The 16,280-nt window shown below is 47.4% G+C and overlaps 2 protein-coding genes across 2 annotated transcripts; both read left to right on the forward strand.

The window, feature by feature from the left end:
- Positions 1-1,292: 1,292 nt before the first annotated feature.
- Positions 1,293-3,918, forward strand: LOC133904224 (xylan O-acetyltransferase 12-like). The gene is made up of 5 exons (XM_062345684.1): positions 1,293-2,025; positions 2,513-2,687; positions 2,772-2,980; positions 3,126-3,284; positions 3,402-3,918. The coding sequence occupies exons 1-5, from the start codon at positions 1,616-1,618 to the stop codon at positions 3,748-3,750; spliced, it is 1,302 nt and encodes a 433-aa protein (XP_062201668.1). The 5' UTR covers positions 1,293-1,615; the 3' UTR covers positions 3,751-3,918.
- A 7,816-nt stretch (positions 3,919-11,734) lies between these two features.
- Positions 11,735-15,974, forward strand: LOC133904763 (protein NUCLEAR FUSION DEFECTIVE 4-like). Its single transcript, XM_062346291.1, is given in 4 exon segments — positions 11,735-12,167; positions 14,257-15,134; positions 15,221-15,680; positions 15,682-15,974. Coding segments are annotated over 4 exon segments (1,761 nt in total). The 5' UTR covers positions 11,735-11,798; the 3' UTR covers positions 15,736-15,974.
- Positions 15,975-16,280: the final 306 nt, after the last annotated feature.

Consider the following 16,280-nt stretch of genomic DNA (forward strand, 5'->3'; position numbering starts at 1 on the left):
TTTTTCGGAATGTTGCTGCTACATTGTTCATGCTTTTCACAGCAATACCTAGCAAATTAGTTGTACGAAATTTTAAGAAAATGGCAAAAGAAAACCAGATTGACACCACACATATTATATTACTCAACTGCCAAGCATTTCTCATTAGATCCCACCAGGATAGGATAGGATACGATACGATACCAGATAAAGCAAATGTCACCGCGGAGTTTCACCTAACCCTTCTTTTGGTCTTTGGAGGCACTCATTTTATTCTATGCAAGATAATGCAATCGAGGCTACTATTTTGCACCGAGTAGGGTAATTTTAAGATTCCGCGCGAAACCAAATTAAAGCTAGAACGTGTTGATTTGTGATGTGTCATTTACCCTCTAGGTACTTCATCAAAATGAATGATCCTAATGCCCTAACCAATTGCAATAATTTTCGTCTGACCGTACTTTTTGTCAAAAGTAGATGGAAAGGAAGGCAAATAAAAAGACGAGACGATAATTGATGTTCCCTTTAAAGGATCTGCTTATCATCTGGTGTTTGGAGATCAAATTCAAAACTTTATGTTTCTCAGAAGAAGAAGAAGAAAATTTATGATTCACACACTACCATGCTGAAATGAGATGCATTCCAATACCAGTTATTCAGATTGATGCACTGATAGGACAATTTTATGGTCCCTTGATGCTTGAACACACATTTAGGCCCTAAAATCTGTAACGGTCGACTCACAAGTACCTTACAGTGCACACCTGAATTTTCTCCGATTGATGCAAGCTGGCAGGCCAATTTGATCATACTAAATTCAAATGATTTAGTAGTCTAGTATTGTTCGACGGAATAGACCACTTGATTTAAAGGGAGTGTTTTCTGCTTAAAGCACTGGGAATGCTAAAACCTCTTCAGTTCTCAGGGAAAAAAAGGCACGTGTTTGTTTAGTACAGTGCAATCAGTAATATAAAAGTATGATTGAAATTGTTTATCTCGAACATTAGAGTGATTTGCATTCAGGATCCTTAATGGCTTCAGAATTTAGATCAGCTTATTGTTCATGCCAGGTAAGGAAGAGTGCAAAAGATTCTTTGGTGGTGCCATCACCTTTTGGGTGCTTGAATTGCAAGTATTATGTTTTCAACGTGATATGATCAATGTTTCTATTCTTTGTCTGTTGGTCTCCTCTATAATGTTTGGTGTGATACTGTGCTGGACTGGCAGAGCACTTGTACCTTCTGTCATATTTTGCCTTCTTTTTCTTTTTTGCTTTTGTTAAACAAACTAGTGGCCTATATTAATATGGAACAAGCATGAATGCATGATACTCCTCTTTAGATAATTTTGCTAAACCAGAGGACAGTCGAACAAACAGTACACCTATATATACGAAACTATTCAGTTCTCGTACTGAAAGGGGCAACATACTCATTCTGGGGATTTCAGTTTCACCACTACATTCCTTTTTGTGGTTAGCCCAAAGGTCAGTGTTCAGATTGCTTGAGTAGTGGAGTACTACTTTTCTAGATCCGGGCCAAGTGCAGGTGCAATGCTCCCATTGTATTTGTAGAGAGGTGCACAATAAGAGAGGGGAGCACCACGGTTTCTGAAGAAAGAAAGAAAGAAAGAAAGAATGAAGGCAGAGGCCACTCACAAGGCAACGGCATCAGGCAGCAAGATGGCGGTGCTCCAAGCTCCTGTTGGAGTGAGGAGCATCGTGAGCTCCATGGTGGCCTTCTTCATCGTAGCCAGCTCCATCACCTTCTTGCTCGACCGAGGCCAGGAAGCGCAGGTGCAAATGGCGGTCGGACAAGAACACCACCGAGAAATGCAGGTGAGAGGGACAACCGAGGCGGGGGACGCCGGCGAGGAGGAGTGCAACTGGTCGAGGGGACGGTGGGTGTACGACAACGTGTCCCGGCCATTGTACTCTGGGCTCCAGTGTGCTTTCATCTTCCCCGAGGTGGCTTGCGACAAATATGGCAGGAAGGATGTCATGTACCAGCAATGGAGATGGCAGCCCCATGGATGCGACCTTCCGAGGTATGATGATTGCAGTTGGAGTATCTCTAGCTCAATTTTGCTCTTGTCAACCCGTAAGTTCCAGCAAATTTGAAGGTACAGTTCTAGAACAACAAGCTGTGTCAGTATCAGAGAGTTAAGTATTTTTCAGGGCAAGCTAATTTTTTTTGTTTTATGGAAGCAGGGAAACATCCACTTAATTTGTAACTGAAATAAAAAAGACACAGGATAGTACTGCAGAGAGAGAACAAACAACTGTTACTTGTTAAGATTGCAAAATTGATCTGATTGGGGTGGTTAACCAGAGGCCAAAAAGAAACCAAACATGCAAGCTGCTTGAAAACTTACTTGCAAAGATTGCAAAATTGACGGTGAAAGACCAGCAGCGAGGAAAAAATCCATCTAGTTTTTATTTTATTATCCGTGCCATTTCATAAACCTGGAAGGCTAGAAAGGAGATCATATGGCATAAAATTTAGTCATTCACCAAAGCATAGTGTCGAAACAGATTCAATGCCACCAAGCTGCTTGAAAAGCTGAGGAACAAGAGATTGGTGTTTGTGGGCGATTCAGTCAACAGGAACCAATGGGTTTCCCTGGTGTGCATGGTGGATGCCTCTATACCTGATACCAGGCACAAGATGCGCGTCTTCAATGGCTCGATCATTTCCTTCAAGGCTTTGGTATGTTTCCCTACATAAATCTACAGGTTACAGAAACCAACAATTTCAGTTTGCTGAAATTATTTGAACACACAATTATTTCAGGAATACAATGCGACGATAGACTTCTACTGGTCGCCGCTGCTGCTGGAGTCCAACAGCGACAACCCCATTATCCACCGTGTAGAGTACCGGATCATTAGGGCAGACAGAATCGAGAAGCACGCCGCTGCCTGGAGGGATGCTGACATCATTGTCTTCAATTCTTACCTGTGGTGGAGGAAGCAGAAGGATGACATGAGGATGAAGGTCATGTAAGCACATTTCTTTCCTCCCTACCTCAATAGGTACCGCATTGTCAGTTCGCATATCAGAAAAAGTTTCAGAACTGATGAAAATACATACTAAAACAAAGTTTCCAGATGCAACGAATTGGTTTAACATCATTTGTATGTGCAGGTATGGTTCATTTGAAGATGGTGATGCAAGGTTAGACGAAGTGGAAATGATTGATGGTTTCGAGATAGCTCTCAAGAAACTAACCGAATGGCTCGGAGAGAATATTGACAAGAACAAGACTAGGATCTTTTTCGCAGGATCATCACCTACACATTCCTGGTGAGATAGATACCCTTGCATCATTTAATTTGTCAACACAAATAGTACAGTGTATACCTACATCTCCGTGACATCGATCAGGTGGTCATGCATATGAAAGTGATGCGTATTTTTCAGGGCTAGCAACTGGGGTGGAGAAGACAGCAACAAATGCCTCAATGAAACGGAGCCGATCTACAAAATCGGATACAAAGCCGCAACTACAGATTACAGCTTGATGGCCAAGGCTAAGTCGTATTTTGCAACATTGGAGAGGAAAGGTATACATGTTGAGATACTGAACATCACGGAGCTGTCCGACTACCGCAAGGACGGGCATCCCACGGTGTTCAGAAGACAGTTTGTTCCTCTGACGAAAGAGCAGATTGCGAACCCAGCCAGCTACGCGGATTGCACGCACTGGTGCCTCCCCGGTGTTCCTGACGTCTGGAACGAGTTTTTGTATGGCTACCTCATGTACAAATGAAATGATCGACATACAATGCCAGATTATCTACTCTATATGATGTAAAAATGACATACTACATCTAGGTTAGGCTGCTTTTGTGCAGAGAATGGTTGGCCTCGTTACAATTACATGCATGCAGAGTGATTGGAGAAAAGTGTAATACCCGGAAATTTTGTAAACTTCAGAAATTGACCGTGGGATTACATGCATTTAGAGGAATTTTGTCGGAGGATTAACTCCTGTCGCAGGGATCCCGAGAGACCCTTTTTTAGAGATTCAGCCGGGAGGATGATCCTGAATAAGTTCGTTGGAGAAATAAATGGGAATGAATGCAACGGCCGGTGGTGGGGGATGATGACCTAGCGCAAGAAGAAGTAAATGCACCGGAATTTAGACAGGTTCGGGCCGCAGGGGGCGTAATACCCTACTCCTGTATGGATGCTATAACTGTCCTGAGGAAGTCCCTCAAGGATGCTGCTGGTTACAAGGACGTTGGCCTAACTAAGAGCTTGAAGCTCCTTGTTCTTCGGCTGGAACTGTGTTCTACGAATTTAGACAGGTTCGTAGGAACGAAGGCGTCGGCAGCGAGTCAAGGTTTGGATGAAGAGGGTCCCGGGCCCCCTTGGCAGCCTTCGACCTCGGCCTGAGCTGAGACCAAGGCCAGGTATGACTGCTCGGCACAGGAGACGGCTCCGCCGGAGTCGGCGGTCACGGAGATGGGGCCGGTTGGGCCCGGCATCTTGACCGCGAGATACGCATAGTGCGCAGCCATCATGAACTTAGTAAGCGCTGGACGCCCGAGGATGGCGTTGTAAGGGAGGGGAAGCTCCACGACGTCGAAGAGGACGTTTTCCGTGCGGAAGTTATCCCGACTCCCGAAGGTCACGGGTAGCTCGACCTGCCCGAGGGGCAGGGAGTGCCCGGGTGTCACTCCGCAGAATGGGCGGGGCCCTGGGCCGGTTCGACGGGAGCGGCTTCGCGCCTTCTTCTCTTTTTCTTTTCCCGCCTGTCGGAGAGGGAAGAACTTGGTTGGTCGGCGGCGGGGCGCTCGGGGCGCGGGGCATGCCAAGCCCGCGCCTCCGCTGCCTTGGCGCACTTGTCGGCCAGCGCGAAGAGTTCCGCAGTGGTCTCGATTTCGTGCGTACCTAACTTCTCGAGCATCCGCTCGTCGCGGACGCCCTGCCGGAAGGAGACGATAACAGCGTGGGGGGCTATCCGCGGGATAGTGTTGCGGACCTGGCTGAAACGCTAAATGAAGCGCCGCAGCGTCTCCCCCTCCTGCTGCTTGACGGCGTGGAGGTCGCACTCCAAGCCGGGACGCGTGAAGGTGCCCTGAAAATTAGCTACGAACTGGTGGCAAAGGTCATCCCAGGAGCTAATAGATCCTGGGGGTAAGTTCATAAGCCAAGAATGGGCAGAGCCCCTCAAGGCAACATGGAAATAATTCGCCATCACCTTTTCACTGCCACCGGCCGCCTGGATGGCCGTAGTGTATATTTGAAGGAACTCAACGGAGTCGATGGACCCGTCGTACTTCTCCGGTAGCTCAGGGCGGAACTTGGAGGGCCATTTGACCCGGCGGAGCTCACTAGTGAAGGCACGGCAGCCGGTGCCGTACCCTGTGGCGCGGGTGGCATTCCTTGGCGGCGAACGCCGGTGAGCCGGGGAATCCTAGCGATCGTGGGCCGGCAAAGAGGAAGCCTGGTCCTCAGCCTCGGCCTCCTGCCGGGTCTCCCGCTGGCGCTCGAGAGTGACACGCGCATCTTCAAGGCCCCTCCGCTCGTTGAGACGTAAGCGGAGGTCTTGGGCTCCGGACGCGGCCAGGGGGGTGGCGCTCCGCCTGGAGGCCCCCCGGCCAGCGCGAATGTTGCCCGTAGATGGGCCGGTTCTGGCGGCGCCACGCTGGGTGGTGGCGCGAGAACTCTCGGCCAACACCTGGCGACGAGCTGTGCCGACCAGGGCAGCGACTTCTGGGAGCCAACGGCCTTCCGGGGTTTCCGCCGTCGCCTGGACAGGCGGATGCCTGAGGAGAGCGTGCGTCGCAAGCAGCGCGCTCCTGGGGCTGGCCTCGCCGAAGGCGAGCCTGCGCCGGATAGGCGCCCGGCACTGTCCGGATGCAGACCTGGCGGCCAGAGTCTCGACCACCTGCTGGGGGTCGGATGGTGCACCGGCGGCGGCCCTGCTGGGCCGAGCGCCTTGGTCCCCTTGGGAGGGGAACGCCGCACGTGCAGATCGCGGCTGCTGCTGGGACGCAGCAGCGGCTGGGGCCTCCTGTGCGAGGGGCTGCATTTCCCCGCTGGAACTGGAGCCGGAACTTTGGAGGCGGTGGCCACCGGCCATTTTTTCTGTGGAAGAAAACAAACAAACAGATTCAGGGATGCTTCCCCCCTACCTGGCGCGCCAGATGTCGGAGGATTAACTCCTGTCGCAGGGATCCCGAGAGACCCCTTTTTAGAGATTCGGCCGGGGGGATGATCCTGAATAAGTTCGTCGGAGAAATAAATGGGAATGAATGCAACGGCCGGTGGTGGGGGATGATGACCTAGCGCAAGAAGAAGTAAATGCACCAGAATTTAGACAGGTTCGGGCCGCACGGGGGCGTAATACCCTACTCCTGTATAGATGCTATAACTGTCCTGAGGAAGTCTTTCAAGGATGCTTCTGGTTACAAGGACGTTGGCCTAACTAAGAGCTTGAGGCTCCTTGTTCTTCGGCTGGAACTATGCTCAACCTTGCTCACAGTGTCTCTCGTTCTTCTTTGTTGACGATGTTCTTGTATTTTCGTTGTGCGTCTCTTCAGGATGGCCCTTCTTCTGTGCCGCCGGCTCTTTTAAGTACTCGCCGGCCGCGACATGCTCCGAACGGAAAGGAGGGGGCTCGAGTTTCGAGACGCCATAAATGGAAAGGGTGTCATCATTTCCTCTAGGTGAAGTGACCGGGGGTGGAAAATGCGTCGCACGCCCGGTCGCCCGTCACCATAAATGCCCTGGCAACGGGCGCCGTGGAGAGGGCCCACCAGGCAGCCGCAGAGCAACCCGGCGTGCTCGCCCTGTCTTGTTCTTCTGCCACAGCAGCGCGGCAGACGGAACGCCTTGGTCCTCACGACGTTATCCCGAGACAAGCCGGATGGCACGGGACGGGACCCGTGCAATTAATGACCCCACGCCTCTCTGCCAAAATGTGGCAGGAACTGACGCTGAGCGCGGCGGGAGCACTTGGAGATGTCAGGCCACGCACGCTCATTAAATGCGACCTCGGACCTCTGGCTGGCTGACACCTCATCGGTAGGCCCCTCGGGGGCCCTTCTGAGTTGTCAGGGTACCGAGTGCTCGGGGGTACTGTTCATATCCCCGAGCACTCTCTCCCGAGAATGCCCAGCCTTGTCTTCGAGGTGCCGGGTGCTCAGGGGTACTGTTCACCTCCCCGAGTACTTCTTGCACGGACCTTCGGGGAACCGAGTGCTCGGGGGCCGCCGCTCGCGGCCCCGAGCACTCTCTCCCGGAACTTAGCTCTTCTGATCGTCGGGGGACTAGGTGCTCGGGGGGGGGGGGACCGGGCACCTCCCTAAGCACTTTCTTCCCGGCACTTGGTCTCCGTGGATCATCGGGGAACTGGGGTACTCAGGGGCCACCGACCGTGGCCCCGAGCACCTTCTCCTGGGACTTGATCTTTCCTCATCTCATAAGAGAGACTTCGCGGGATGGCGCCATGTGGCGGATGGCTGGCCTGGCCTCGGGATTCGAGGACCCCTGGTTCCTGATATACCGACAAATTTAAATTTTGATTTTTTTCCCCGTTACTCAGATGGACGATCGGAGACCGTAGATGTGTAGATCTCGTTGATATGATTCCGTTTTGCTATTTAACGTTCTGTTTGGATGCTCAGTGAAGTCATAGCGATCCCAATAAATCTAGATCGTTGGATAAAAAATTAAAAAAAGATAAGGCCGTGGGGATAGGTCACAACCCCGACCCCATCCATTCCGCCCGATGCCACCTGGGCGCCGCTCTTGGCCGCCACTTGTTGGCTGTCGCCCAACCGGAGCACCGTCGGCCGATGAGCGGGGGTAGGGCCGGGAGGAGCAGAGAGGAAGGGCCCGACCGAGCAAAGAAGAAAGAAGGAAGAAAGGAAAAGAAGAGGAAGAAAGAAGAAAATGAAAAAGGAAGAAGAGGAAGGAGGAAGAGGAAAGGTAAGGAGGAGGAAGAAGAAGGGAGAAGAAGGGGGCTTTTCGTGAGTTCGTTAGATTTTGTCGTCGATTTGCGATTCTGCTCCTAAGGTGATCTCTTCGTTGTCCTTAAATGCCTATGGTTAGTGAGGATCGATCGATTCTCGTTGCTGGGTTGGTGTTTAGATGATCTGTTTCTCATGGAGCAATTTAATTTTGAAGTTGAGGCCTAATCATTGTTGAATTCAACCATAAGCCTAAAATTAAGGTAGTAGGTCTTGCCGTTTTCTTTCCGATGGTGTCAGTCTTGTTCGTGTTGGATGAGCGGTTTATGAGTATTGAGAAATAGTGTTGTTGTCCGATGTGTTTTAGCTCGGGCTTTTATTTTGGTTATTCAGTCCTCGACCTATCTAGAGGAGGATCCCGCCCATCGTCGTGCTAGTCAAATGGTAGGTGTTTTTCCGTAACCATCAGATGTCGTGTTTGCTGGGATTCCGGACGTGGGAGCATGCCTCCTTTTGCTTTTGTTGTTGTGGCGTTTGTTGCTAACTTATGCACTTGTTCATGTGTGGTGCCTCTTCGGGATGCAACTAGTTCATGCCTTCGTCGTCGGTGAAGGAAGTAAATGTAACAGATGGCTATGTTTTAACTTGTTATTTGGTTACATTCCTCTTTTAATTGCCACACTTAAATGTGAGTGTGTTACTTACTTTATGCATTCTGAAGATTGGATGTTTTCTTTGGATTCACTACTACAAAAATGATTTAGTATGACACCTTTGTACAGACGCATATTTGGAGCCGTTTGTGCAAAGGGTATCACAGACGGTTCCAAACTAGAACCGTCTAAAAAATAACGAGGAGTAGTTTCCACGAAGTGGGATGCTTTAGTACAAATGGTTCTAATTTAATAATTGTTTGTACTAGTAATACAGACGGCTCCAAAATATAACCGTCTATATAAATGATGTAGTTCAGACGGCTCTTAACTGGAGTGTCCCGCTTTGGAGCGTCCCGCTTTCCTCTCTGACGAGAGCCCAACGAGTGGAGCCACCTGACTGTATATACAAATCCTCCCACGACGTCCTAGATCTAAAGCGCTCCTCAGATCCGGCCCCATCTCCAGCGAGTTAGGGGCAGGCGCTTCGAGTTTCCTTTTCCTTCTTGATTCCATAATTCTGTTATTGATGCAGTTCCTCGACCACACCTATGGCCCCGGTCGTAACTCCCCCATCGGCGCCTCAGCACGGTGTTCTAGTTCCCCTGTCCACAACAACATCGGCACCGGGAGCACTGGTCGTGGCTCCCGTGCCTACGGAGCAGGTCGTGGAGCCCTTTCTAGTATCTGACCTGCTCTCCCTGGTCACCCGCTTCCCAGCCTCTATCCGCAAGCTAATCGAGGACAAGGAAGAGGCGACCAGCCGATGCGCCGAACTGGAGAGGTAGATGGACAAAGAAAAGGAGGTGGGACTCCTACTTCAATAGAAGTATGGTGAGCTCCAGTGGGAAAAGCCGCGCTTGCGCCGCGCTATAGCCCGCTGTTCGCGATTTAAACCATTGATAGGGTCCAACTTATTCATGGTTGGACCCATGGTCTAATTCTGGCCCCACTCTGGTAATTCGTGTGTGAATTTTTCATGGCCTACAGGCTTTCAGTAACTAGTTGATTATTCCTACTTCACACACAAGAGAAAAACGACTTTTACCTAAAGAAAATGTGTTCTATTTTCATCAAACCTAATAAATTGCGATGTTATGAAAAGTTTTTTCGAGACAAACAACTATAATTTTCAAATAATCAACCCAAAAATTTGCAGAGTTAACTTTCTTTTCTCTATGAATTATAAGATGGCAGTTACATATATTTTGATGAGCGTGAACTTGGTCCGGTTGGCTAATACTATTTATTTATTTATTTTCCCTTCAAGGCATGCTCACAAGAGAGGCATCGGCTCAATTATTATTGATATCTGAATTCCAAGGATTTGAAACTCAATCCTTCTTTTCCGAAGAGGTCTACACAACTCTGCTTAATAGAAAAGAAAAGTACTCTAAGACTAACAACAAAATAATTAACTAAAACTAGATGCTAATGAATGATTATAGACAGGACGTATTGTCATACGTATTCCTTTGTCGACATGCATGTTTGTATATTGGTTGCAGAGCATGTGACCCAGAGCATGAAACTATCAGCAAAGATCAACAAATGCAGCAGTTGTTTTCAATCCTAATTAAACTTATAATTTGGACTGGCAAAATTGTACTGTCATTACTCCATCTGATCTGATAGGTAGAGAGAGAGATGTCCCTCGCGCGCTGTTCTTTTGCCATTATTTCATTCCAGTGGACAGACGCACGATGATACTGCATGCTGCATGGCCACCTGGTTTTGGTGATTTGATTATTTGATTGCGCAGCATATGATCACATGTGTATTTGTCGTGTAATCAAACGAATCAGAATATCTAAACTTACGGCCCCATCATCTGATTAACCTTCGGAAATTAGCTAGGAGCCCCAAACACGCAGTACTACTGATCGATCGATTTGATGATGCATATATTAATTTGTTCATGTTCGCCGTGCGTACAACACTACAACTATAGTAGCCATGCATGATATGATCCTGAGAAAACACAGGGACTGGGAGGAACCACGCAGAATCGCAGCGGGGTATCGCTCTCGTATTTATAGTCAGATTTGTCAGATATGCTACCTTTTTTTTTTTTGCAGATTTGAGGGAAACAAAGGTGTTTGGATATGTTCTAGTATTTAATGCAATATATCTTTGGAGGGATAACCGAGTTATTGAATTTGGTGTTAAATTTAAATCAACCTTTCGAAATTCAAGGAGAATGTAATAGATACATTTTGATTTTATTCCTTGGAATTTTAAACTGGGACATAGTTTTCTAATCTAAAACTAAAAATTAACATGGATTTGAAATTTGGAACCAAGTTTCCAAAACTCAAACAACATGTATCCAAATTTCATTAGCTATTAGCTCCGTAGAAAAGAAATGAAAGAATTACTGCACCATTTGTGTGTGTATAGCATAATGCATACATACGTATGACTGTAGCCGGGACTGTCACAGGTACGTCTTCCTTTGTCGACATGCAGAGCATGAGACCCACCGCATGAAAAACTAGCAGCAATTTGAAACATATATATGCAGCAGCTGTTTTCGCTCCAAATTGTACTACTTTGTATTAGTAAACATTTGGGTTTGAACAGCCAAGTTTGTATTGTGATTACTCCATCCGATGGGTTTAATGTGTCTGCAAGCGCTCTGCACTATCAGAGAGAGAGAGAGAGAGAGAGAGAGAGAGAGAGAGAGAGAGAGAGAGAGAGATGGTGGGCGCGCTATGTCTGTCTACGTGTTCCTCCATTGGGCGGCCATGGTTTTGCTTTCCGCGACGCTGATTTTCATTCTATTACGTACACTCGATACTCCCTCCAGCTATTAAAAAAAATGTCGTTTTAAACATCAACATTGCTATCAATCTACTACTCTGATCACTAATTACTATTATAAAATATACGAACAATATTAGTAGCCGCCATGCGGCCCATGCATGCATTATACACATCCATGTTGCCGAGAGCATCTAATCACATGCACGCAGGCACAGTTTAGCCTGGATTGGATTCGCATGCATGTCTAATCAATTGAATTGATTAAGCAATCGATTGACAAGCTCGTGATTACTCCATAGTATTTAGAGAGGGCCGGGAGATGCAATTGATATCATCGTATGCCACAGAGAGACAAACTAAGCGCCTCGATCATTCGTGTGTTCGTGTGTATATATAGGCCGGCTGCGTCAGCGAGCGACTGACCGGTCGCAGCGAATTTATAGCTACCACACCACACCGGTCGCAGCGCCAGCTAGATGATGGAGGTGGTGGACGGGCGGCGGCGGAGGAGCAGCGACCGGGAGGGGGAGGGGAAGGAATGGCGTCGTTGGGCGGTGCTGGTGGCAACGGTGTGGATCCAGGCGCTGACGGGGACCAACTTCGACTTCTCGGCCTACTCGTCGGCGCTCAAGTCGTCGCTGGGCATCTCCCAGGAGGCGCTCAACTACCTGGCCACCGCCTCCGACCTCGGCAAGGCCTTGGGCTGGTCGTCGGGCCTGGCGCTGCTGTGCATGCCCCTCCACGCCGTGCTGCTCCTCTCCGCCGCGCTGGGCCTCGCCGCCTACGCCGCGCAGTACTACTGCCTCCTCTTCCTCAACGGCGCCCTCACCATCCCATACCCACTCGTAAGTACAGTATATATCAATCATCCCATCCATTTCATTTCACAGTGAATTGAAATTACATGAAATCGATCTCTCTTCTTGCTTGAACATTTATATATTAACCATTCGAATTCATAGATATAAACTTACGCCAATTATAATATGATGCATTGCAAAGCAAAGAAAATGAACGAGATCGATCGATGACGAATAAGGCATTACATGACCACACGTACACTAGATATATACAAGTTAATCATATTAATTAGGATGGGAGTTGGAATGAAGAAGAATCACTGAATGGATGGATATTGGAGATGAAAGAAAGGGAGGCGTCCCTCGATCACGCTTCTTTCCTGTGGCTGCCATCCGCCGACCATTCCTGTGGTTGCAGCAGGACAAGTTAATTTTGGTGCTTTCTTTTATTTTTAGCAGTACAACAGCAGTAGCAGCAGCATGACGTTTTATTAGATCGAGAGGTGTGAGGGAACAAGGCAAAATAATAATAATAATAATAATAATAATAATAATAATAATAATAATAATAATAATAATAATAATAGGAATTTGTGTGGTGTGGCGACCAGCACGCACGAACAAGTTACTTCACTTTCACTGCCGCCTTAATGTTCTTTTGTTTTCTTGGATGGACGATCGAGCAGCAGTGGTCCACATGCAATGCAATGCATGCTTCCTTGTGATATTCTTTGTTCACCACCCAGACACCTACCTCTCAAGTCAAGATTCAGTCAGTCGGTCTGTGCGCATGCATTGCATGTGTTACCAACCCTTCTTCTTCTTTGCAAACGCGGTGGGTGCTGCCCATCCACCCGGGTTTGATGTTGGGCGTCGACGGGTGTTGCAGAAGCCTCGTTAAGTTCGCGTGAAGCTATAATGTCAACCTCTATCAAGGACGTGTTCTTCATTTCTATAACTGAGCAGTTTTTTCTCAGTTTTTATAGTTTTTTTAGCCTCAACACTGGTGAATGAGCTGTAGTACCTGAACGGGTACTCTTATTGTAGTTTACAGACGCTCATGAACTATATAAAAAATTTATTTACGGAGACAAACCCAGTAATTTGCCCATCAGCGAAACGACTAACGCTTTCGCAGAGCTCAGCAGTTACATGACTGGCAGATGGATGAGCCAGCAGCTACCCTTCTATACTTCTTAATAACTCATCTACCTCAAAACAGTAACTTTCTCTGTCAAACTAGTAGTAGTAGTAGTAGTAGTAATAATACAAGCTTGCCAACAGTCACCAGACAGCATCAATAATTAAATATCCTGAGCAATCAATCCTTCCTGACGTTTATCGATCGATCGCTTACAATTTTCTTTATTTTTTCTCTGAGGGGCGTCTTCTAAACAAGAATACCAACGCAAAAACAGTGTGTTATACCCTTCTCTGAAACAACTAACACAAGGAAGCTATTAGCCTATAAAAGAGCCGACACACAAAAACATCACAAGCACGTCAGCCAGATACACCAAGATCACCACAACATCACACACGCCTCTCGCCTTGCATTGCATTCTCAGGACAGCATCACCCACCTGCTCTTCATCTCCTTCCTTCAGCACATCATTCATCAGCAGCACCAAAATAAATAAATTAAAAAAAAAACAAAGTAGGCTAGTTCGATGGAATGTTTACCTCCCTGCGACCAGCAAATTTCATCTTTACCTTTTCTTCAGTGTTTGCCTCAGCCATTTCGTCCGATTCATACCACATGTCTGTCTACCCAGAGTCCTTGCAAAACTGATATAAAATGGCCTCTTCCACAAACGTTTTGAACTAGAAGATCATGATTGATCACTTAATCTATAAAAAGGATTATCACTTAGTTGTACAATGCATAGCAGTTTACATAGCATTTCCAAGAATAGAAATTAATCCTCCCGTCTTGCGTAGATAACCAAACATTCGATTTATGAATTTATCATTGGTGCACAAATTACCTGGAGAGGAACTTAATTTTTGCATACACTTCCATCAAATATATTGAAACCAAGATGTAGAGACAACAGATGTTAAATCGTGAATATGCTACCATATGCAACTAGTGAATTGATTGAGTAATTCTAACCCATGCGTTGCACTGCAGGTGTTCTTGGTCTGCCTGATAGCAGGGTGCAGCATCTGCTGGTTCAACACAGTCTGCTTTGTTCTCTGCATACGCTCCTTCTCCGCAAGCAATCGCTCCCTGGCCCTCTCGCTCTCCATAAGCTTCAATGGGCTGAGTGCTGCCTTCTACACTCTCTTTGCAAACGCCCTTTCCCCCTTCTCTCCATCTGTCTACCTCCTCCTCAATGCCATCCTCCCTCTTGCAGTCTCTATTCTTGCACTCCCAGCGATCCTCCTCTGCCAACCTCATGACAGCCACCTCTGCAGCGTGCTCAAGCATGACAGACGTGTCTTCCTCGGCCTCTACATCCTCGCATTCATCACCGGCATATATCTAGTGATCTTTGGATCTTTCACCACAACCAGCTCCACTGCATGGGTCATCCTCACAGGCGCCATGGTCCTCCTCTTCCTACCTCTCATAGTCCCAGCCTCCTCCAGTTGTTCACAACATGTGGATACACATGGTCCTGCCCCTGGATCGCCACTAAACCATGATGATCCACAGAAGCCACTCCTACTCAATAATGACCATCAGATGGAGTCCGATGGCATGATGCAAAAGACAGTGGAACACGAGATGCAGGGCTGTTGCTGTGGAACAATACTGGAGAAGGGCCGTGTGGTGGTGCTTGGTGAAGAGCATAGTGCAAAGAAGCTCATTCGGTGTGTGGACTTCTGGCTCTACTACACAGCATACTTCTGTGGTGCCACCGTTGGGCTGGTGTACAGCAACAACTTGGGGCAGATTGCGCAGTCATTGCACCAGCAATCACGACTCACCATGCTTCTCGCCGTCTACTCCTCCTGCTCCTTCTTCGGCCGCCTACTCTCTGCGCTCCCTGACTTCCTTCACAGGTCTATGACTTACCTTATATACATACATACACTGTAATCATCATCAAATGGCCTCCTAACTAATTAGATGTGCAATTTTTACACAGGACGGTGTCATTTGCTCGGACAGGGTGGCTTACAGCTGCGTTGGTGCCCATGCCAATGGCCTTTTTCCTTATGTGGAAACTGCAAGATGGAAGCACTCTGGTAGCAGGAACGGCACTAATTGGCCTAAGCTCAGGGTTCATCTTCGCAGCAGCAGTGTCAGTGACCTCCGAGCTCTTTGGACCGAATAGCATTGGTGTGAATCACAACATCCTAATCACCAATATCCCTCTGGGCTCACTCCTCTATGGCCAGATTGCTGCCCTGGTATACGACACAAATGGTCGAAGGATGACAATACTGGATAACCGCACTGGCATCATTGACACCATGGTGGTGTGCATGGGGGCGAAGTGCTACTCGACAACATTCTTCGTGTGGGGTTGCATCACATTGCTGGGGTTGGTGTCAAGCATACTTCTATTCTTAAGAACAAGACCAGCTTATGCTACTGCTGCTGGTGGGACCAGTTGTAAGCACCTTCACCAAGTTTCGAGTTGACAGAGGAACACCTTGATCAGTTCCTTATTGCTTTGAAATCACAGTTAACTTGTACAAATTTTGAGTTAGTTCTATGGGTTCGATACAATACGTGAAATGAATAGCATCGTGAGAGTCATCAAGAGGATAGGAAATTATCAGCTTAGCAGCTGGTGCATAAAGTACAGAACCAGTATCCCATTTATAGGGCATGGATACTAACAAGTTGGCCCAAGATTACATGAAATCAGTTTGGACTGTTTGTTGCTGGTTGAATGGAGTTGTGTGCAAAATCCTCCATATTTATCTGACTAGCATGTTACCTTTCTGCCTAAAATCGAAAATCTAATAACTTCTCTTTCAATCTTTGTCAATGCGATACTGATACAGCAAACAAGCAGGGCATTGAGTTGTCCAAATAGCACAAAATGACACAAAATTTTAAATTCTGGGAAAAAAATGGGCTACATGGATTACTCTAATAAGCTGTAATCGAAAAAAAAATATGTACTTCAGTAAGCTCCATGGAGCATTCAAATATCATGCAAAGAAATAGACCTCTACCACCTTTCTAAACCTATA

Source organism: Phragmites australis, chromosome 22, assembly GCF_958298935.1.
Source record: "Phragmites australis chromosome 22, lpPhrAust1.1, whole genome shotgun sequence".
NCBI lineage: Eukaryota > Viridiplantae > Streptophyta > Magnoliopsida > Poales > Poaceae > Phragmites > Phragmites australis.

What these genes read in the sequence shown, in the direction of transcription:
- LOC133904224 (XM_062345684.1), top strand. Translation starts at nt 1,616, where the DNA reads ATGAAGGCAGAGGCCACTCACAAGGCAACGGCATCAGGCAGCAAGATG. An exon ending in GACATGAGGATGAAGGTCAT is followed by an intron (nt 2,981 to 3,125) that starts GTAAGCACATTT and finishes TTGTATGTGCAG; the next exon opens with GTATGGTTCATTTGAAGATG. An exon ending in TCATCACCTACACATTCCTG is followed by an intron (nt 3,285 to 3,401) that starts GTGAGATAGATA and finishes CGTATTTTTCAG; the next exon opens with GGCTAGCAACTGGGGTGGAG.